The sequence below is a fragment of the Triticum urartu genome, chromosome 5A (genome assembly GCF_056163025.1).
Source record: "Triticum urartu cultivar PI428250 chromosome 5A, HENAU_Tu73, whole genome shotgun sequence".
Taxonomy (NCBI): domain Eukaryota; kingdom Viridiplantae; phylum Streptophyta; class Magnoliopsida; order Poales; family Poaceae; genus Triticum; species Triticum urartu.
This window is the reverse complement of record NC_141877.1, coordinates 84,700,314-84,722,961: the sequence shown is the minus strand read 5'-3', so window position 1 is coordinate 84,722,961 and position 22,648 is coordinate 84,700,314. Positions and strand designations below refer to the sequence as shown.

The window sequence follows — 22,648 nt, the reverse complement described above, 5'->3', positions numbered from 1 at the left end:
TTGCTTTTTGCTTCCATATAGCACAGAGGATTAGATCAGTCTCTTTTGTTCACTACCTAAGAGGCAAACATGGTGGCCGACTCTTTAGCAAGAAAGTCTTTTGGTTCCCAAGTTGTTTCTTGGGGTGATAACCTCTTGGTTTTCTCTTAGCCTAACTGGTTAAAGAAGTACTCCCTCCGTAAACTAATATAAGAGCATTTAGAATACTAAAAATAATGATCTAAACGCTTTTATATTAGTTTATAGAGGAAGCAAGTAAATATTATTTGAATTTTCATAAAGTTTGCCACAAGTTCAATAAAAAAAAGACACAATGCGGTTTATTTAATTTCTGGGAGCACTGAATGCCAGCCCAAAAATTAAAATTATTACAAACAGAGGAGCTCTAAAAGTAACTAAAAACAGAAGATTAAGCTAGTGACGTTCAAGGATGGCACACACACATGGGTGAGACAAGATAGATCGATAAGATCACCTAGCTAAAACGAGCTAGGATACGTACTTGCAGCAACTAACGTGGTAGCATCCTCCACTTGGTTCCAGACTTTTGCTGCCTCACTGCAGCTGCTTGTCGCTGTTGTCGGTTGCTACTATCACAGAACGAAATTCTTGGCCTTTTCTTGTGCTTCTTGGCCTCCGCCTCCCACCTCGACCAGGTGCCAGGGTCACAAGATTTGAGACTTTTGAGTAGTACGACCTCACTAAGAGATCCAAGGCGTGAGATGCCCGTAGCTGCAAACCCCGTTACATCATGGCAAAGTAGTTCAAGGGTGGTGAGGACAGCCATGGCTCCATTTGCGACAGTCACCTGTGGAAGCTTGGGGGCATCGATGATGAGTCGCTTGAGTCTCTCAAATTTGCCTGCCGCCAAACTGAAGGTGCAGCTCCCGAATCTGTCACTGACCTCTTCGAGCTGCAGGTGCTCCAAGTGACTTAGTTGTTCCAGGGCCGAGAGGGCCTCGCTGTCAAGGCCAGTGGAGAAAAGATGAAGCTCTGAGAGATATTCCAGCTTGTACATGAAGCCCGGTAGACCCTCGCTGAGGCTTCCGCGCAGCTTGACGGATTTGAGCAAGCAAGTTTCTGAATATGACAGGGGGTTCATAAAATCTAGCGAGTGCTCACCAAAATCAATTGATAGGCACTCGAGCCCAAATCGCCTCCGCAGGGAGTCGGCAAGAAGGCCAGACAAATCTTGGGTTGGGGCCGTGCTCGTGCTCCCCCACCGCATCTTAACCTTCTTGAGATTGTGCATGTGGAGCATAATATGTTGGAAACCTTGGCGGTCGTCCACGAGGAACCCTGCCACACTCTCCAGCTTGCTGTTGCTGCTCTTGAAAACTCTCTCCACGTCCTTGCTTGTAATCGGGATCTTCTTCTTGCTGCATAGCTCACTGGGGAGTTGAAACTCGCCGAAAAGGTGGGCAAGCCGCGGCAGGAGGAGGACCTCAATCGGCAGTTCCCTGACGTTGCTGTCCCGGGCGTCCAGAGTCTCAAGCTGATGTAGCCTCCTGATCCTCTTGGGAATTCTGCAGCAGTCCGTGGCCCTGATGCTGAGGTACTTGAGGTGTATCAGCTGGAAGATTTTGCATAGCGCTTGTTCGTCGATGCCTTTGGAGCCCTCCAGATCCAGCACCCGGAGGAACTCGCTCTCCAGCAAGTCCTTAAAGGCGCTGTTCACGATCGTCAATGACCTGATGAAGGAGTAACGTTTGAGGTCAACGTCGCAGGGTGCACCAACCCTGCAGTCGTCGTCCGTGTGGACGGCGAGCCGACGGGTACGGATGCCTCCGCGTGCGGCTTGAACAGGCACATTGTTGCGGATGAGGTCGGTGAAGTTCCGACGGAGGGACTCGCTGAGAAGAAAGTCAAGCAACACACCGTGAACCTGACACATCTTCACTTCGGCTGCCGGCACCAGATTCTCTCTGCTGCTCTCAACTGGCTCCACGAGGTGGCGCTCGATCAGCTCCCGGAAGAGTTCATGGCAAGCGGCGTTCTTATCCAGTCGCCCGTCATGCTCCACGAAGCCTTCAGCTATCCACCGCCGGAACAAGCTTTTCCTCTTGATGGGGTGACCCTTGGGGAACATTGTAACAGACAACAAGCAAGTCTTGACACGGTGGCAGGTTAGGCCGTCGAAGCATTCCACGAGGACTTTTTTCAGTTCTGCAAAGGCAGGTTGCTCGCCCTGGCCTGTTACGCGGTTACCTAGCGCGAGAGCCTCGCGGTCCCAGTCACTCTGTTTCAGTTCTGTCCATATGGGTCTCAAATACTTGGCTGCACTGACCACTGCGAGGGGTAAACCGTGGCATCCGTTACAGATGCCTTGTGCAAGTTGTTTCAACGAATCGGCAGCATTCGGCACTCCAACTTCTTGCCAGAACAGTTTCTTAGTCTCCTCATTGTCGAGACCTTCCATTTTGTACACGAAACTAGTGCTGGAGCTGCAGTACTTAGCGACACGTTGGACACTTGTGCTCACAACTATCCTGCTACTTTTCTCATTTTGAGGGAAGACATTCCTCAGGAAGTCCCAATCTTCTTCTTGTTGCAAACCGTCAATTACAATGAAGTACCTGAACACATGCATATGGGAACACAAATCAGCTAGGATTATGATGGCTAATTAATTAACCTCACTAATAATCTAGTAAAACTATCAGAAAACATGCCAATAAAATTGTATATGGCTTTGCCAATATTTAGGCCTTCAACAAATTTGCCATGTTATCTTCAATAAAAATGCTGCGGAAAAACAAATACAACACATTCGCGATGGGTATATCCTAATATATTAATATGACACATTTGCCATGGGTATGTCATAATATAATTATCATAGTATATCAATAAGATCACAAAAATGACACCGTAATTAGAAACACAATTGCCATGATATAGTCTTATGAAAAACAATTTTCAGAATGTTGATTTGCCATGTTCATTGAAAAATGCCATGGCAACTTAAGAACATCGTATGAAATTAGACATGGAAATATAGCCATGGCAATTTATGTTTGTAAGAATATATCACATGGTCATCGCCAGATTTATGAAAGAAGTCTTTTTCTTGCCATGACCTAAAGCAAAACCGTTCTTAAGTTGCCATATGTATCAACTGAAAAAATGTGATGTCCCTTGCTTAAAATTTAAAATTTCACTACCCGTAGCTCAGATATAAGCATGCAGTACTCAAATGTCAAATTGACTGAGAAAAAATGGAACAACAAAAGAACTCAAATAAAAAGCTTCAGAGAGAGCATACTAAAAATGTGTGTCGATGACCACAACACATAAATTCAATGACGACGTTGAGACCGGCCTCCTCCCCGTGCCCGTTGTTGGGCCAGACCTCCTCCCCGCGCCCTCGTCGAGCCCCGCCTCCTCTCGCGCCGTTGTTGAGCCCGACCTCCTCCCGTGTGGCCACTTGCACGCCGCTCGGAAGTAGCCGATGGGGATGACGACAGTGGCACCTGCGGACGTCGACGGAGACAAAGACGGGCGCCGTCAAGGCCTCTTCCTCACCGCCGCGGTGGCCTAGAAACAGCGACACCCATGGGGGAAATACGCTGATGAGATGTCAAGGCATCTCCAATGATTGTAAGATAGTTGTTGGTAGACTTTGCCACATAGGATTTTTAATGATGTGTCATACAATAAATGAGGGAAGATAGCAAGATTGTAAGTACATGAACCAACACCCCTTGCATAAGCTCCAAGGTAGAATGAGAGAGCACATTATTTATTATTTCCTATTGGGCAAACTAGATACAATCCATTGAAGTTGTTGTATGTTAGGTGTTGGTTGATGACATGGCATATTTTACCAACAAGTTAACATACAAACTGTTGGAGATGCCCTCAGCAACGCCTAGCGCTGGACCAGCACCACCGTGCCCCCGTAGGCCACCACCGCGCATCCCCCGGCGACCATGACGCGCAGCCCCACAGCGACAACAAGACGCGCAACCCCCGCCACCAACACCGCGCCCCCGGCCCCCACCACCGCGCCCCCCGGCCACCAACACCGCATCGAGCCTAGCCCTCCCCCGCCCACACCGCACGCATGGAGAAAACGCCGGAATCACTGGGATCCGCGACTGCCGCCGCAACACCTCGTTGGGAGACATTGGTCGACTGGGAGCACATCTCTGGGTGGGCGAGAGGGAATGTGAGATTTTGGGGAGAGATAGCCGAGGTTGTTCACTGGATCGGCGCCTATGCGGAAGGTTCCATGATGCCAATGTGGCGACATGATTGCGCTAAGATCCGTGATAGTAGGAGATCCAACGGCAAAACAGGGTTTCGCGGGGAAGGACGAAAATGTGACTGTCGACCAGTTATCATTTTGGGCAAACTCTGCTTCCTGATCCATTCAGCTGGCTGTATCCTTGTAGTTAGTCCGTATGTCCCAAAATACTTGTCGGAGAAGACTATTTCTTTGACAAATACATTTTAATTACTAAATTAGTGATCTAAACACGCTTATATTTCTTTACAAAGAAAGTATTTTCTAATAGAGAAAGTATTTAATTTGCCATGCGCTGCGGCCATTTACTCTAAGTTCTTACAATTCAATAAGGAAAAGCAACATAGCAATATCTTAGAGTACCCTGTTTGAGGTTATAAGTTTGTGTGTAAAGTGCTTAGCTACCTAGAAAAGATAACATATTTCATGTTTATAGCTTATAATATCCTGGTGATGCAACAAAAGGACCGACTTATGGCCAGTATCAGGGGTTGTTGAAAATATTTTTATTGTAGATGAAAGGAGATAAATGCAATTATTGGCCCAATTGTGTAGAATATGCAAGGGTCTAACTTAATTGTTGAGCCATTAATTATGAATTAGACCAGTTCAAACCATTGTTTCAATCTTCACTAATATATTTCTCTCAATGTGAAAAGAATCCAATTTAATGTGCAACTATAACGTGGGACGTGTTTGGTTACTTTCTGAGCAGGGTCTGGTTGAGAGGAGGAAAAGAGCCAGGCTGGGCAGGGCCTGGCTAAGAAAAAACGAGGCAGAAAACGACGTTGTAAGGTAGTTTGATTGCCTGCATATGGGATCTTATCAGCGTTAAAGCAATTTTCACCCGGCGTTTGGTTGTATACATGCATGGGTATTAGGAGTTAACCACTGCACTTAAACCACACACCTCAGAACTTGCCGCGATACGACGGAAGCAGAGCACGTCGTCTGCGCTGGTCCATCCCATCTCTAAAGCATAGAGGAGCTGACACTGGTGACCTTCGAGCTCGCCGCGGCGCAGGCAAGAGCAAGGGACACCGGCGAGGAGAAGAAGAAGACGACGCCCGAACAACTAGACGAGGCACGACAAGAGGCGGACCGGGGCGAAGGCAAGCGCACGGCGGTGCAGGAGGAAATCGCTGCGCCAGGGAAGACGCACGCATGACCAGGGCCACGTGCCAGGCCACAGAGGCCAGGTTGGAGACTTGGAGGCTGTGATGCGGAAGATACTCGCGGCGAACGCGTCGACCGAGACCGCCGCGGGCCAAGCCGGGCCGTCCGTCGAGTCTCCCTTGAGCCGAACTCAAGAAGGTCAAGGACGCGGAGGTGCGGAGCCAGGACAGGCTGGCGCAGCTTGTGGGCCGACTCCTCGAGGTTGGCGATCGCGTCCAGCTTGGTGTAGAGCGCGGTCATGGCAGAGGCGAGGGGGTCGAGCTGCCGGACGAGCGCTGCCTCGGAGCGCCGGGGCCACGTAGCGGCAGCCGAGGCGCGCGGCGACATGGGAGCCGAGGTAGAGCGCGCTGAGCGCGTGGGCGACGTGAGAGCCGAGGCAGAGCGGGTCGAGCAGGCGGGTGTCCTCGGCGGCGGAGAGCGAGCGGTGGAGGCTGGAGGCGCACGACATGGCCTTGCCCGGCACCTGCACCTGCATCTGCCCGAGGTGGAGGCCGCGGAGCTGCTCGGCCAGTGCGACAGCGGAGGCCTGGTTGCCGCCGAGCATGGCGAAGTGGCCGACAAGGTCGTTGTTGGTGATGCGGAGCTCATAGTTCTCGAGGCGGAGTGCGGCGGCGTCGGGCGCAGCGTCTGCTAGATGGCTGAGGCCTGAGGCTCGGGGTGAAGGCGGTGGCGCGTGGCGACGGCGTGGGGCTCGAGACGAAGGGGCTGCCACGCGGCGATGGGCCGAGGCTCGGGAGGAAGGGGCTGCCACCGCGCGGCGACAACACCAGCAGAGGTGGACTTGCGGCCCGGCGCTGCGGCGGAGGCCTCGAGGCCGGAGATGGGCTCACGGAGGCAGGCGGCGGCATGATTAAGGATAGGTGATTATGTGCTAACATGTTCCGAGCGAGTCACCCATGTGTGCTCTATAGCATCGCTGGAAACTGCCGATTCAACCGTTTTCAGAGAGTCAAGCCCGGATGTGTGTCACGCAGGCCCAACAATACTTACGTGTAACCAAACAACCAAACACTAAAATGATGCTGCATACAGCGGGCGTGATTGCGATTTTGTGGGCAACCAAATGCGTCAATGATGTCCGGGCATGTCCCCTTTGAGCACCTGCTTATTCTTATTCTTGCACACAATTATGTCTCCCAAATTGTCGAGACACAAACATATGATTGTTTAGGTGGTTGGTCCCACAAGAGAGAGGATGGAAAAAAAAGAGAAGCTGTTTCAGGTGGGCAAATCCGACGTAGCGGACCGCTCGCACACGTCCGGACACCTTCGTATCAATCTCATGTATGAAATGGATTTGGGGATTTATAGCGTGGAAGTGGAGGTTCGGTTGTAAATGGTACACAAATTTTTTTAGCTGACTGCACGCTTCCGCAGTAACCATCTGCGTCGTCAATTTGTCTAGTTGTTTTTTTAGGGTAATTTGTCTAGTTGTTAGATTAAGAAACTATGGGGAGAAATTGTAAATGGTCAGCGAATATATGCGTTTACTAAATACAGTATACGTTAAAAAATCAAGACACAAAATAGAAAATCGTGGGGAGAAATTGTATTACCTCTTGTGCTCAAGGTCTTTCCGCAGAATATTTTCCAACTCGGCAGCAGAAGTATTGGAGATCTGGCCTGCAACGTTGCCAACTTGTATCAGGATCTCCCTCAAGAGCTCCGCTGCGCCATTGCTCCCGGAAGCCTCATTGTCGTCAGGCCGTACCATGACCATAGCATGACAGTCGAACGGCTCCTGGTCGCCGAAAGTGCCACAGGCTTGGTAGATTGCCCTTGCGAGGGCAGTCTTCCCGACGCCGCGAACCCCCAGGATGGAGATCACCCTCAGCTCTCTGGGCTCACCTTCGACTTGCTTCAGCAGATCTACGAGATCTTGCTTGAAACGGTCGATGCCCACAAGAGGAGATGCGCCGTGGTCGCTGGACAGCAACCTTGAAGTCGAAGGAGTGTGGGTGCCTCCGTTTGGGGACATGGATGGACCAGCAGTGAGCACAGACGCAGCTTGAGCAGCTGCGCCACTCTGGCCGGTACATGCGGGGAAGCTCGGCTTGTTCGCCTCCAGCCTCGCCGTGCGCTCCTGGAAGGCTGTGATTTCATCGCCGTACTCAGGTCGGGGATCAGTTGCTGTGATCATCCGCACAGCCCGGAGAGGGAACTTCTCTTTCGGCTTCCGGTAGAGGGAATCAACGAAATCTTCGATGTCGTACGCCAAGTCTTGAAGCTGCAGGATCCAAGCCTCATGTGCAGGCCCTTGCTCTCTCCCCTTGGAGTTCTCCTCGATATAGGCATTCAAATGGACCATATCGAGTAAGATTCCTCGGAGGCCAGTTCTCATCTTCGTCTCCAGCTTCTTGTCGTCACTGATCACTTGGTGGAGCTTGGCTAGGGCAGATGCGACATCACGACATACCTCCATTGATCGGCCGGCAACTAGCTAGTGCAGCGCCGGCCGAGCGGTACACTCACTGACTGCGCTCGCTGCAACCTTCTCCTGCTTGACTGGTTTTGTTGGTCGTGGGAAAAATGAACACTGGCGGCGGGATGTGTGCACGAAATACAGTCATTTCTTTTATGTAGACTATAGAAGGTGGATAGGCGACGACGGCAAATAGCAGCCTTAGGGAGGGCATTACCACAAGCTCACACCAGCAGCGGGACGGGTACACAGAATACAGGACAGACTACAGAGGGCGCATAGGCGACGACTGCGAATAGTGTTCTTAGCGAGGGGGTACTACCACAAGGCCGAGTTTTAGCGCCAAGACTTCTCCGCATCCTCTCCCTTGGTCCTTATAAAAATGATATATATGTCATGTTCCCAAAAAATATGATGGATATATCGTTCAAAAACAGTTATCTATATTTGGTTAGGTTAATGGTAATGTCATCTGGCAAAGGTCCACTAGGAGGGAATGACAAGCGAACACTTCTTTCTATTAGTTTTAGCTGCTTTGCGAAATCAAACAATGACAGTTTTAAACAAAAAACCTCTTTTTCTGAAGAAACTATCATGTTTTTCTAAGGAAGTTGCCCCCCTGGCGAAATCGGTCGAAATGCCACTCCTCCCAACAAACGTTCGCCAGCTAAGATGATTTTTAGGTCAATTGTCACAATAACCAACTACTCTATTATCTCCATTCTGGTTTATTAGTCCTCTTTGTAGTTTGGGTTAAATTTTGACCTTTGATTTAACTATAAAAAATAAGTTATATACCCTAAAAATAACATCACCGAAAATCTCTTTCAAATATGAATCCAACAATATTTTGTGACATACATCTAATTATTTGTTAGTCAAATCTATAATCAAAGTTGGACAGAAAGTGCGAAGGGGACCAATAAACCCGTACGAAGATAGTAGCAACTAGGTTGGGGGTAGTACTAGTGGAAGTTGTTATACGGCTACAACCCGGTTACTATAGGGTCAAACACTCAAACATCACTTCTTTTAAGTGGAAATCAAACCTCACATTATCAAGATAAGTTACTTTTTTCATGGGATGCGTTATTTTTGTTGGTAACGAGGCGATTTTGTTGACTGCATTAAATGTTGTAGAGTGTGTGTGTATATGGCCTCTCCTAATGCTCCATAATATACAAGTGTTAAGCCTGTCACATAAACATAAAGTCTAATGTGGCAAGTTAATTAAGAAGAAAAGGACTAGTTCTGGTGATCCAAAAAGAAACGGTGTTAAGCGTGTGTATCTAAATGGAAAGATAATTTTAAGTCTATAGCTAATTAAATGAAGCAAGCTTAGCGAAAAAAAATCTAAGCACCTATGCATTAGAGACTTTAATTGCTAAGCTGCCGGGGTGCTGATCCACGGGCACCTATGGGACCGGCGGGACGGGTCCCTTTCGGTTCGGCGGGGGCGGAGATCGTGCAAAGAGCAAATCGAGGCGAAGCACGCGAGCGATTTACCCAGGTTCGGGCCGCACGGATGCGTAAAACCCTACTCCTGCTTCATGGTTTTGTATTGATTTCTAGCTCGGGAGCGCGGAGTGCTACAGTACACACCAGCGGCCAGCAAGACCGAGCATGAGTGTTCGAACTGGCTAACCCCCCTCTACGTTGCACACGGGCCTCCTTTTATATGCTCAAGGGGCTACCGACAGGTGGCAACGGAGGTAAAGGGCAAAAATGGAAAGGTGCTGTGGTAGGCACATCTACCTGCTACAGTGTATCATACCTAACCCTGACGGCAGGGGACAAGGGTCTTAAATGCCCGTCTGTGTCGCCTAAACAGTGCGAAAAGGGACCGCCAGGGACGCCACCGTTCGCCACGATGGCGATCTTGTCAGCGCCGCTTGCCACCGCACGTCCCTAGCTGCACAGCCTTCCGCCACGTACGCCTGGAAGGGCCCCAGAGCGACACGTTGGTGGATGTGCTGGAGCGCGGGCGCGGAGAGGTGGCTTGCCGCGGCGAGCGCCTTGCCGCGGTCGTTGTCTTGCCGCGTCCGGGAGCTTGTCGCTCACCGGGTCTTGCCGGAACGCGTGGTGCGCTGCGGTAAGTTCCTCGAAATGCCTTGAGTGGCCTTCCCGGCAAGCTCCTCTTGCCGGGGTCTTGTCTTCTTGACTTGGACACTTTGTTCTTGAATGGCTCCAAAGGAACCACGGAGGATCTTGGCGGTCACCCGGCAAGCCTTGCCGCGGGATGCTGTGACTGCCCGTGCACAAGTTCGGGATACTAGGGTACCCCTACTCTAGTACACCGACAGGAGCCCCCGGGCCTGGGCCATTCACGGTGCCGAGCGCTGTTGGGCCAAGCCCAAAACAGGGCACGGGCACGCGCGGTCTAGGTTACGCCGTATCTCACTCCGTATCCACCGCGCCCTCCCCGAACGGCACGCGTTTGAATGCGGCGTCGTGGGAGAGGTCGTGGGGGTTTCTTTATTCGGAAATGCGGAACGTCCGCCCCCTCTCCCTTTATAAGCAGGGGAAACAGGGGCAGTTGGCCCACTCGCCCATTGCCGTTCCCAATCTCAGAAATCTCCGCCGCTCCCTTGCCTCCCCAAAGCTGAGAGAGAGAGAGCAGCGCTCCGCCCCCCATCGCCACTAGCACCACCAACGCCGTCAACCTCCTCCACTACTTCCGCCATGGCTCCAAAAGCCGACAAGGGGAAGACCGTGAAGACGACCGAGGCGCAGCGGCTCGCGGCGCTGCGGAAGGAGCGGTCCATTTTCCCTCCCAAGCTCGGCGCGAAGGAGCTGAGGGAGAACTACTATCTGTTCTGGTCGGCGGAGACGCGCGCGCATCCGCGCACAAAGGTTCTCCCCGCCGCCGCTTGGAAGAAGGCTCCGAATGGGTACCCCTTCTTCGCATTGTTCTTCTATTGCGGGCTCTGCCCGCCCTTCTCTGATTTCTTCTGTGACATCATGAACACCTATGGATTCCATCTCCTTGACTTCACCCCCAACGCCGTCCTAACAATGGCAGTTTTCGCACACCTCTGCGAAAACTTTGTCGGAGTTCTACCCAACGTAGCCCTCTTCCGCCACTTTTTCATACCCCGAGTAGAGAGAGGAGAGCCTCTATCCGGCGGGATTGCCTGGATCTCAAGGCCCGACAAGAAAGAGACCTATCTGGAGGGAGAATTCCGCGGCAAGTGGGAGGAGTGGAGAGCTGATTGGTGCTGGATTGACGAGGAGAGCCCGCAGCCATTCACCGTCCGACGCCGAACCCCAGTAGCACGCGGCAGCGATTGGAGTGACATGGCTCCGGAGGACGCCAGGCTAAAGATTGCCGTCACCAGGATCCTGCGCCTGAGGCTTGCCGGGCTTACTGTTGGCGCTGTTGGCGCAGACTTCCTTCGCCGCCACATCGCCCCCCTGCAGGAACGGGGGAGGCCCACTTGGGAGTTCAAGAACGCGGCAGACATCATGAGGCTGTGGCCAGGCCTCAATTACAACTTCACAGTCCTGGAGCTCAACGCGATGCTGCAGGAGCTGTTCAAATATGACCCCCAGCATCCCGAGGTGTTCGGGTTGCCGGGGGGCGTCGTGCCTTTGTGCAACAATTCCGCGCTCGACCGCATCCGTGCAATGATGCCGGAGTGCGACTCGCACGGGATTGTGCCAACTTGGCAGGAGCCTGCAGACGAGGTCGTGCAGCAATTCTTCGACGACTTGGTGAAAGTGCCAATCCGCCTTGACGAGAAGGACGGCCTCACCCGCGACACCACGGATGCGGAGATGGCGCTCATCGCCACTAGGCTGGAGGAGGCAGCGGCAGCCGCAGCCGCGGGTGAGTTCGGGTTCACTGTGGAGGAGGCCGATGCAGCAGAAGCGGCAAGCCGTGCCGAGCGAGGGGAGCCTGCCGGAAAGAAGGGGCTTGCCGGGCAAGACACCGAGCCGAGCGAGCCCGCCAAGGACGCGAGCGGCTCGTTGCAAATCGACTCTTCTTCCACCTCGTCTTCAGACAGCCCACCAAAAGCAGAGCCTCCATCCCCACCAAGAAGGCGTCTCCGCAAGGTTGGTGATGTGGCGGAGCGGCAAGCGGGCCAACAGTCGCCACGCCGCGTGACACGCTCGACCACGGCAAACACCGTTGCCGCGGGAGCGCCTCATGCTACGACGGCAACTGGAGCGGAGTCTAGCCGGACCACCGCTTCAGTCCCTGCCGCTACTCACGCCGCGCCGACAGCCGGAGCGGGGTCGTCTCAGACCGCCGCCACTGCTCCCGCCAAGCGGCCAAGGGAAGCTTCTCCTTCGCCTCCTCGCTCCGGGCGCGCGCCAGGCTTCGACTTCTCCGCGTTAAGCTCCGACGAGGAAGAAGAAGAAGAGTAAGCTTCTCTTGTTGTACTTGCATTTCTTCAACTCTTGCTGTTGGTCTTGTTTCTCACTTGCTTTTCCCTGAATCTGTTCCTCTTTAGAACTCTGGCCCAGAGAGCGGCAATGAGAGCTAAGGCCCCGGTGATCATCATCGAGGACGAGCCCACTGTGACAATAGGTGGCGCGCCCGAGACAACCTTGCCGGAGCCGGCGAATTTCCTCCATGGCAGCCCCCAGCGTAAGTGTGTGAATTATTTTCCACGACGAGGCGCGCATGGGTACTTGTCTTTACTGATATCTGCTTGTTGACTTGTGTAGGAGCCGAGCAGCCCCACCAAGAGCCAAGGGAGAATCCCCCGACAAGGGAGAATTCTCCGGCAAGGGAAGGCTTCCCGGTGAGGGAGAAGTCTCCGGCAAGGGAGGGTTCTCCGGCGAGGGACAGCGCCAGCGGCCCCCCGACCACGGAGACCACAACCGCAGAGCCTGGTGCAGGTACTCCCCTTGCTTCAAAACTTCTCTTGGATCCTTCTTTTCTTGATCTTTATGGGTTTCTGCTGGATTCTGTTTGACTCTTCTCCCCTTTTCCGGCTGTCAGATCCATCCGCTGTGGAGCAGATGGAGACAGAGGTCGCCGCCGATGAAGCAGTCGGTGCTGGAGACGCCACCGGCGCAGAGGCCGCCAAGGCTGACGCCGCAGCAACTGGCGAGGAATCTGTCGATCATACTGACGGCCCTGAGGCCGCAGGAGCGCCAGGCGCTACGCCGACCGCCGACCCATCCGCCGAAGCCGCAGCGCCAAGTTCCAAAGAGCCCCAGCCGGACGTTTATTTGAAGGCCGGCGACGACGTCTTCATCAATCTTCCCTGGGCATCAAGCTCCAGAGCGTCGGTCGAGGGGGAGGTCTTCGACGGAGAAGTGCTCGCCTCCGCGGGGCTGAAGCTGGTCGACGCGCCAAGCAGCAGCGGCAATGAGCCCGAAGAAGAGCGGCTGCTGCGCAGGTTGATGTCGCTCTACCGCGCGCGACAAGCCAAGCTGGAGTCCCGCGAGGCGCTTGTCGCGAAGGCGGGAGCAGACATTGAAAAGCGCGCGGAAGAGCTCGGAGGTTTCCACCGGGAAGCCCTCCGATCCCTGGCAGAGGAGCGGGAGCAGCTCGCTGAAGCGCGGAAGGTCTTTCTCCTCGAGAAGGCTGAAGCCGAAGGGCGCCAGCGACTTGCCGCTGTGAAGCTAGCCGCGGAAGAGGGCGAGCTGGCGCAGCGGAAGGTCAATCTCGACGCCCACGAGGAGGAGCTTGCCTCGCGCGAGGAGAAGCTTGGCGGGGCCCTCAAGCAAGCGGAGGACGCTGCCGCCGCCGCCGAGGCCGCCAAGGAGGAGTTGAAGACGAAGGTGGCGCGGCTGGAGGCCGATCTCTCCGAGAAGGGCAAGGAGCTCAGCGTCGCCAAGGCCTGCAACGTGGATCTTGAGTTGAAGCTAACCACTTTGACCAAGACTTTGGACAGCGCCAAGAAGCGGGAGGCGGCCTTGAAGGAGGAAATCAAGGCCGACAAGGCGCTGCTGGAGAGCGCTGCCACCGCCCAGAACACCTTCAGGGAGACTGTGACGCACTGGACGGAGAGTCTGGTGAACGCCGCCACAGATATCGACAAGGAGCTGGCGCAGCTGGGGATGGAAGATCTTGGGTATCCCTCCGACGACAACCTCCAGCCCAGCGCCAAGCTCGTCCTATTCTTCAAGGGCGTGGCGACGGCCCTTCAGCGACTCCGAGAGAGGATCCCCAAGCAACTAGCTGACGAGTCGCGCGAGATCTGCGCAGGAGCCCTCGAGAAAGTGTTGATGAAGGTGGCCTTCCGCAATCCGGGCCTCCGCCTCACCAACATCCTCAGGTCCTTGCCGCCAGAAGCTGATCTGGAGGAGCTCAAGGCCCTTGTCGCACCCATTGTGGACAAGGTGAGCGGGATCAAGCGGGTCGAAGGCGATCGCGTAGATTAGGCCGCTCATTTCTTCTTTTCTTGTCACTGCCCATCATGTCATGAAAACAATCTGTTAGAGCTGCGGCAAGCTATCTTTGTAATGTAACTTGATTGTGGGCAATGATTGCAACGTTACTCCCTTTACTTGATTCCTCCCTTTGTATGTTTTTGCCCTACGCTTTTAGGGAACTTGCCGGTGCAGGCACCTGAGCCGCGAGCGCTGAGTGCGGAACGTCAGCAGCCTGCTGGCGGTGCCGCTACCGGCAAGAAACCTTGTCGCAACTAGTTGCAGCTCACTTAAGTTGCTGAGCGAACTCGAAACAAAGTAAGGGCGCTAGCGGCTCACTTAAGTTGCTGAGCGGACTCGAAGCAAAGTAAGGGCGCTAGCAGCTCACTTAAGTTGTTGAGACTCGAAACAAAGTAGGGGCGCAACTAGCTATGAGTTGGTTCCTCCGCGCACAGGTTTCCCATACAAAGTGTGGTCGTTCAAGGGAGATAACTTAAAATTTAAAAAATTCGATTGCTCAAACTTTGGCAACTTAGCTTTTCTGTTGTTTGCTTCCCGGCAAGGCGAAACTTTCTTGAACGACGCCTGGCCCATACCATCCATCGTCTTCTCCTTTCCCCCCCGGCAAACTTGTGGGCGAGGGGAACCTTGCTTTCAAAAGGAAGAAGAGACAATACAGATATGGAGCTTTATGGCTCGTTATTGCTTACCGTGGAGTAGGTGCTGCACAAAGTGTCAGATCATATATGCCAGAAAATAGAAAGCATAAAATTGACAAAATGTGCAGAGCACATGAGCTTTACTTACGCACGGGATCTGCGCCCGGCTTTGTACAAAGGATTACATGCAACAGCGGCAAGACTTGTACAAAAGGTGGTTGCCGGAACAGGTTCCGGCAACCGCGCCTTACGGGTAAAACTTACGAAGATGCTCAATGTTCCAGGAGTTGCTCACCGGAATGCCATCTTCGGTCTCAAGGTGGACAGCGCCAGGCCTAGTGACTCGTTTCACCCGGTAAGGGCCTTCCCACTTCGACGTCAACTTGTTGGAATTCTTGGCGGACTGAACGCGCCGAAGAACAAGGTCGCCTTCCTCGAGACTTCTGGCGTTAACTTTGCGGCTATGGTAGCGGCGCAAAGCTTGCTGGTAGCGAGCAGCTCGCACAGCAGCCTGAAGACGGTCTTCCTCAAGGAGCAGCGCGTCATCTTGTCGCAGCCGCTCTTGCTCGAGCTCATCATAAGCGAGCACTCGAGGTGACCCGTATACAAGTTCCGTGGGGATAACTGCCTCTGCTCCATAGACTAGAGCAAAAGGTGTCTGTCCAGTGGCTCAATTTGGCGTCGTTCTGATCGACCAAAGAACCACCGGCAGCTCCTCGATCCAGTTTCTTCCGCACTTGTGCAGCCTGTCGAAAGTTCTGGTCTTGAGCCCGCGCAGCACTTCAGCATTTGCCCTCTCCGCTTGACCGTTGCTTCTCGGGTGAGCAACAGAAGCGAAGCAGACCTTGGCGCCAAGATCTTGGACGTACTGCGTGAAGGTGCGGCTCATAAATTGCGTGCCGTTGTCGGTGATTATCCTGTTAGGGATCCCGAAGCGGCAAACAATCGACCTGAAGAACTTGACTGCTGACTGTGCTGTCACCTTCCTCACCGGTTCCACTTCCGGCCACTTTGTGAACTTGTCGATTGCAACGTACAAGTACTCAAAGCCCCCAACAGCTCGGGGAAAGGGGCCGAGGATGTCGAGCCCCCAGACCGAGAATGGCCAGGATAAAGGGATCGTCTGGAGAGCTTGAGCTGGTTGGTGTATCTGCTTGGAATGAAACTGACACGCTTCACACGTGGTTACTTGTGCAGTTGCATCCTGGAGGGCTGTTGGCCAGAAGAAACCTTGCCGGAAAGCTTTACCGACAAGTGCTCTTGCGCCAATGTGGTGACCACATATGCCTCCATGTATTTCTGCCAACAGCTTTTGTCCATCTTCCCGGGGAATACACTTCAATTTCACACCGTTGAGTCTTCTTCTGTACAGTGTCTTGTCGACAAACTGGTACATACTTGACTGCCGGGATACTCTCTCCGCTTCTTCTTGCTCTTCGGGAAGTCCTCCTGTCTGAAGGAAATGGACAATCTGCTGTGCCCATGTTGGAGCTTGTGGCTCGACAACAAGGACTAAAGGCAAATCTGCTGCTGCGGGAACATCCGCTTCCACGGTAAGAACCTGCGGCTCTACCAGAGCGTGACGTTCCCCGGCAAGCTTGCCGGAGCAAAACTTGTCGGGAGCTTCTGCTTCAACGGAACAAACCCTAGGGCTTGCCGGAGCATCTTGCTCCTCAGCGCTCTTGGTGTTGATCTTGGGGACTGCTGCGGGAATATCCGCTTCTACGGCAAGAACCTGCGGCTTTGCCGGAGCGTGACGTTCCCCGGCAAGCTTGCCGGAGCAAAACTTGTCGGGAGCTCTTGCTTCAATGGAACAAACCCTAGGGTCTGCCGGAGCAGACTGCTCCTCAGCACTCTTGGCGTTGATCTTGGGGACCTTCTTGGCGGCGGCTTCGGGGAGCTCTGCCGGCAAATAGTCACCAGAAACCAACTTCCTCTTCTTGCTCTGTCCAGTTGATGGCGTTACGGACGGCTGAGTCAGCTTGAGCACAAAGATCCCTGGTTCCATAGGTAACTTAAGTGCGGCACACTTTGACAGGCCATCTGCAATGGCGTTCTGAGCTCTTGGAACATGCTCCATTTGTAGGCCGTCAAAGTGTTCTTCTAGCTTTCTCACTTCGTCGACGTAAGCTTCCATCAACGGACTCTGATAACTCTTGTTTACTTGGCGGACGATAAGCTGTGAGTCACCCCTGACAATGAGCTTCTTGATCCCAAGGTCTGCCGCGATCCGGAGACCGGCAAGCAAGCCCTCATATTCTGCAGTATTGTTCGTTGCTTGCTCTTTGGGGAAGTGCATCTGGACTACGTACTTGAGGTGCTCACCGGTGGGTGCGACAAGCAGCACGCCAGCACCGGCGCCTTGCAGCGAAAAGGCACCATCAAAGTACATCAGCCACTCTTTGCTTGCTTCCTTGTCGGGGATGCTCGTTTCTGAAATTTCTTCATCTGGTGTTGGCGTCCATTCTGCTATGAATTCTGCCAATGCTCTGCTCTGGATAGTTGAAGTGCTTTCAAACTTGAGGCCAAAGCTTGACAGTTCCAGTGCCCACTCAACAATCCTGCCTGTCGCTTCTGGATTCTGCAGTATCCTCTTCAGCGGAAAGCGAGTGACAACTGTGATCTCATGTGCTTGGAAGTAATGGCGTAGCTTTCTCGAGGCCATGAGAAGGCCGAAAAGCAATTTCTGCACACCAGAGTACCTTGACCTAGCCCCCTGCAGAAGGGAACTGACAAAGTAAACTGGGCGCTGCACCATCTTCTTGTGTATCTCGTCGTGTATCTGCGCAGATCCATCTTTGTCGGGACCAGAGCTTGTCGGGGAGGCTCCCTGCTTGTCGCTGGATGCACTTGCCGCGGTTGCTGGCTCATCATTTGCCTCCCTCTCTGCTACTAACGCAGCACTAACCACTTGATTGGTTGCCGCTATGTATAGTAGCAACTTCTCTTGTGGCTTAGGTGCGACAAGTATTGGAGGGGAGGACAGGTATCTCTTCAGGTCTTGCAGCGCAGCCTCCGCTTCCGGAGTCCATTTCATTGGACCTGCCTTTTTCAATAATCTGAAAAACGGCAGGGCGCGCTCAGCAGACCGAGAGATAAACCTGCTGAGAGCAGCCACGCAACCGGCAAGTTTCTATACATCCTTGACGCGCTTTGGTGCTTCAATCTGCTCAATGGCCTTGATCTTGTCGGGATTGGCTTCAATTCCCCGCTGAGACACGAAGAACCCGAGAAGCTTGCCGGAGGGAACTCCAAACACACACTTCTCTGGGTTGAGCTTGAGGCTGATCTTGCGCAGATTTGCAAAGGTCTCGTCTAAATCTTGAATCAGGGTTGCTCTGTCCTTGCTCTTGACCACTATATCATCCATGTAGGCTTCCACATTTCTGTGTATTTGTGGCTCAAGAGCAACATGGACTACTCTTGCAAATGTCGAACCAGCATTTTTTAATCCGAAAGGCATCCGTACGAAACAGTACATGCCACATGGAGTAATAAATGCGGTCTTCTCCTCATCCTCTTCTGCCATGAAGATCTGATGATATCCCGAGTATGCGTCAAGAAATGAAAGCAAATCACATCCGGCGGTGGAGTCAACAATCTGGTCAATGCGCGACAAAGGAAATGGGTCTTTGGGACAAGCTTTGTTAACATCGGTGAAATCGATACAAAGTCTCCATTTCCCGTTTGCCTTGCGCACGACTACAGGATTGGCCAACCACGTGGGATGGAGCACTCCTCTGACAAGGCCTGCTGCTTCCAGTTTCTTGATCTCTTCTGCAATGAATTCTTGGCGCTCCACTGCCTGCTTCCTGACTTTCTGCTTGACGGGCCACGCATGGGGACAAACGGCAAGGTGGTGCTCAATTACCTTCCTGGGAACACCGGGGATGTCAGACGGTTGCCATGCAAACACGTCGACATTCACCCGTAGGAAAGCAACGAGCGCGCTTTCCTATTTAGGGTCGAGCGTGGCACTGATGGTGAAGGTAACACCAGTGCCGTCCTCCTTGGCGGATACTTTCTTCGTCTCTGGCGGAGCTGCCATCGTCTTCTTGCACTTGCCGGTGGAGCTCGATGGTGCGTCCTCGACGGCAGCGTAGCACTCCGAAGAGGTGCGCTTGCCGGAGTGGGCATCAGAACTCTTGCCGGACTTGGTCTTCTTCCCCCCGGGAGCTTCAGCGGCAAGTGGATTGCTATCTTCCGTGGCTGCTGCTTCCCGGTAGATCTTGTCGGCACAGATAAGAGCATCCTTCTTGCCGCCGGGGACAGAAATGACGCTTATCGGGCCTGGCATCTTCAGCATGTTATATGCGTAGTGAGAGGCTGGCATGAACTTGGCGAGTGCTGGACGGCCAAGTATCCCATTGTAAGGCAATGGAATATCGGCAACGTCGAATGTGACCTTCTCAGTCCTGAAGTTTAGCTCGCTGCCAAATGTTACCGGCAGCGTGACCTTCCCCTTCGGCTTGCTCCTTCCCGGATTGATTCCTTGGAATGTGCCGGTCTCTTCAAGCTCGCTGTCGGGGATCTGGAGTTTTTGGAGTAAAGCGGAGGAGATCAGGTTTAAGCCGGCCCCGCCGTCAACTAGCATCTTGGTGACCTTGAGGTTGCGGATAGTTGGTGAAACCAACATCGGCAAACACCCGACCGCAGTTGTGCGATCAGGGTGGTCCTCAATGTCAAAGATGATAGGCGTGCTGGACCATTTCAGAAGTTTGCGCGATTCGACAGGTGGTTCCGCTGCATTGACTTCCCGCACCCACTACTTGAGTTGGCGGTGTGAAGTGTGCAGGGAAGCGCCGCCATCAACGCACAAGACCTCTGTGGCTTTCTGAAACTCCTGCTCACTGGTCTCGACATCATCCATGTCTTCATCGTCGTCGTCGTCTTCATCGTTGTCGCGGCCGCAGGGAGGTCTGTCTCCTTGCCGCTGCTTGGCCTTACCGCGGCGTCCTCTTCGGCCGGCGCGCTTCTTGCCAGATTCTGCAGCGCCACCTTGGGCCCTCTCCTTGTCTCACCGCTCGTACTCAGCCTTTTGCTGCTGGACAAGATGCTCGACCTTTTTGCAGCTCTGGAGGTCATGGCTCTTGGTGCGGTGAATCTTGCAGTATTGCTTGTCGGAGCCGTCCTGCTTGTCGGCGGCTGCCACAGCCTGGCAGTTGGCGCACGCGGCAATCTCCTTGCCGGAGGTACCAACTTTGGCCTTCTTGGCGCCACCTTCGTTGCCGGGCTGCTCAACGACTAGCACCTCTTTGCCTTTCTTCTTCCTGTTCCGCCGCCGGTTTTTCTTTGCCGGGGCAATATCCTCACTGTCAGATCCTTCTGCTCCCGTCTTCTCTCCGGGGAGTCTCCTCCCTTCCTCAGCGCGTGCACACTTGTCGGCCAGGGCATATAGCTCACTGACGTCTCTGATCCTGCACATCGCCATCTCCTCCCGCATCCTGCGGTTACGCACGTTCTGATGAAACGCGCTGATGACCGCGGCGGGGTGGACGTATGGGATGTTGTACTGTACACGGCTGAACCTCTGAATATACTTGCGCAGGGGCTCTCCTTCCTTCTGGACGAGCAGATGAAGATCACTCTCTTGGCCATGAGGTTTGTGGCCGCCTGTAAAGGCGCCGACAAACTGATGGCATAGATCAGCCCAGGAGGATATGGAGTTGTCCGGCAAGTGCATGAGCCAGGACCTGACGTTGGGCTTGAGCACCAACGGGAAGTAGTTGGCAAGGATCTTGTCGTCCCGCCCCCCAGCAGCTTGCACCGCGATGGTGTAGATGCTGAGGAACTCCGACGGATGCGACTTGCCGTCATACTTCTCTGGTACATCTGGTTTGAAGTTCTTCGTACTGGGCCACTGGACTTGCCGCAGCTCACGAGTGAACGCAGGGCAACCTACCGCGTACGGCAAGTCACCTGGTTCCCCTGGCGCATGCATGTCAACAGAGGGCCCAGCGCGCTGGTCTGATTGACGCCGCGCTTCTCTCCGGCGCTCGATGCGAGTACGAGCGTCTTCTTGTTGTCGTTCTTGAAGAACTTGGCGCTGATCGCGACGAGCTCGCGGATCTGACGACGCGGTGGAGTCGCTGTCGAGGTGGACCCGGCGAGTCGGCGATCTTGGCCTTCGGGGTGGAGAGTGCACAGTAGTTGCACCCCCACCAGTCTTGTCGTCTCTGGCTCGTGCCTGGCTGGCTTGCCGCGGCTGAGACGTGCTCGGCTGCCGTGGAGTGTCGCCGTTGGTGAAGCCGATGAGACTCTGGATAGTGGCCCTCCAGTCGTCGATCTTGTCCGCCACTGGAGGGTAGTCTAGGAGCAGCTGAGCTCGCGCCAGAGCTTCTGCTGCGGTGGCGGGTGGCGGTGGCGAACGGTGCGAGGAGCGGGATATGCTCGGACTTCTAACTACGTTAGAAGGAGCAGTATCTCGTCCAGGCGACCGTGTCTCGCTCGCGCCAGCAGGTTGACGTGCATGGTGGTCCTGAGCGCTCCGAGATCCACCAGCTCGATCTTGATCTAGCAGACGCATGGTACCGTGAGTACCATGACGCTGCCGGTCCCGCGCCTCCTGAGATGGGCGCGGTGCATGCACGGACGCCGAGGTCTTGGAGTGCGCCCGGTCATTGTGGGAGCCGAGTACGCCGCCGATGGGCAGCACAGCCTTGTCCTGGGACCTGGCAGCACCGTGAGTTCCCTCGTCGACGCGTGTCCTTCCGCCGGCGCCTGCCCCACCAACCGTTTGCTCCGGCGGTGGCTGGCTCGGCGCGGACGGAGCAGCTGCCTCCGAAACTTTCTTCTTCGGCGGCATGTTGATGAAGATGATGAAGATCTAGCTCGCGAGAATGCCGGATCTGGTTCACACAACTTCGACGCCCCCTACCTGGCACGCCAAAGATGCCGGGGTGCTGATCCACGGGCACCTATGGGACCGGCGGGCCGGGTCCCTTTCGGTTCGGCGGGGGCGGAGATCGTGCAAAGAGCAAATCGAGGCGAAGCACGCGAGCGATTTACCCAGGTTCGGGCCGCACGGATGCGTAAAACCCTACTCCTGCTTCATGGTTTTGTATTGATTTCTAGCTCGGGAGCGCGGAGTGCTACAGTACACACCAGCGGCTAGCAAGACCGAGCATGAGTGTTCGAACTGGCTAACCCCCCTCTAAGTTGCACACGAGCCTCCTTTTATATGCTCAAGGGGCTATCGACAGGTGGCAATGGAGGTAAAGGGCAAAAATGGAAAGGTGCTGTGGTAGGCACAGCTACCTGCTACAGTGTATCATACCTAACCCTGACGGCAGGGGACAAGGGTCTTAAATGCCCGTCTGTGTCGCCTAAACAGTGCGAAAAGGGACCGCCAGGTCGCCACCGTTCGCCACGATGGCGATCTTGTCAGCGCCGCTTGCCACCGCACGTCCCTAGCTGCACAGCCTTCCGCCACGTACGCCTGGAAGGGCCCCAGAGCGACACGTTGGTGGATGTGCTGGAGCGCGGGCGCGGAGAGGTGGCTTGCCGCGGCGAGCGCCTTGCTGCGGTCGTTGTCTTGCCGCATCCGGGAGCTTGTCGCTCACCGGGTCTTGCCGGAACGCGTGGTGCACCGCGGCAAGTTCCTCGAAATGCCTTGAGTGGCCTTCCCGGCAAGCTCCTCTTGCCGGGGTCTTGTCTTCTTGACTTGGACACTTTGTTCTTGAATGGCTCTAAAGGAACCACGGAGGATCTTGGCGGTCACCCGGCAAGCCTTGCCGCGGGATGCTGCGACTGCCCGTGCACAAGTTCGGGATACTAGGGTACCCCTACTCTAATACACCGACATAAGCCATT

General features: G+C 54.2%; 1 protein-coding gene across 1 annotated transcript; it reads right to left on the bottom strand.

The window, feature by feature from the left end:
* Positions 1 to 299: 299 nt before the first annotated feature.
* LOC125507969 (disease resistance protein RGA4) lies at positions 300 to 8,000 on the bottom strand. Its single transcript, XM_048672513.2, has 2 exons — positions 6,982 to 8,000; positions 300 to 2,576 (listed from the first exon to the last, which is right to left on the bottom strand). Exons 1-2 carry the CDS (start codon positions 7,845 to 7,847, stop codon positions 512 to 514), a joined length of 2,931 nt encoding a protein of 976 aa, XP_048528470.2. The 5' UTR covers positions 7,848 to 8,000; the 3' UTR covers positions 300 to 511.
* Positions 8,001 to 22,648: the final 14,648 nt, after the last annotated feature.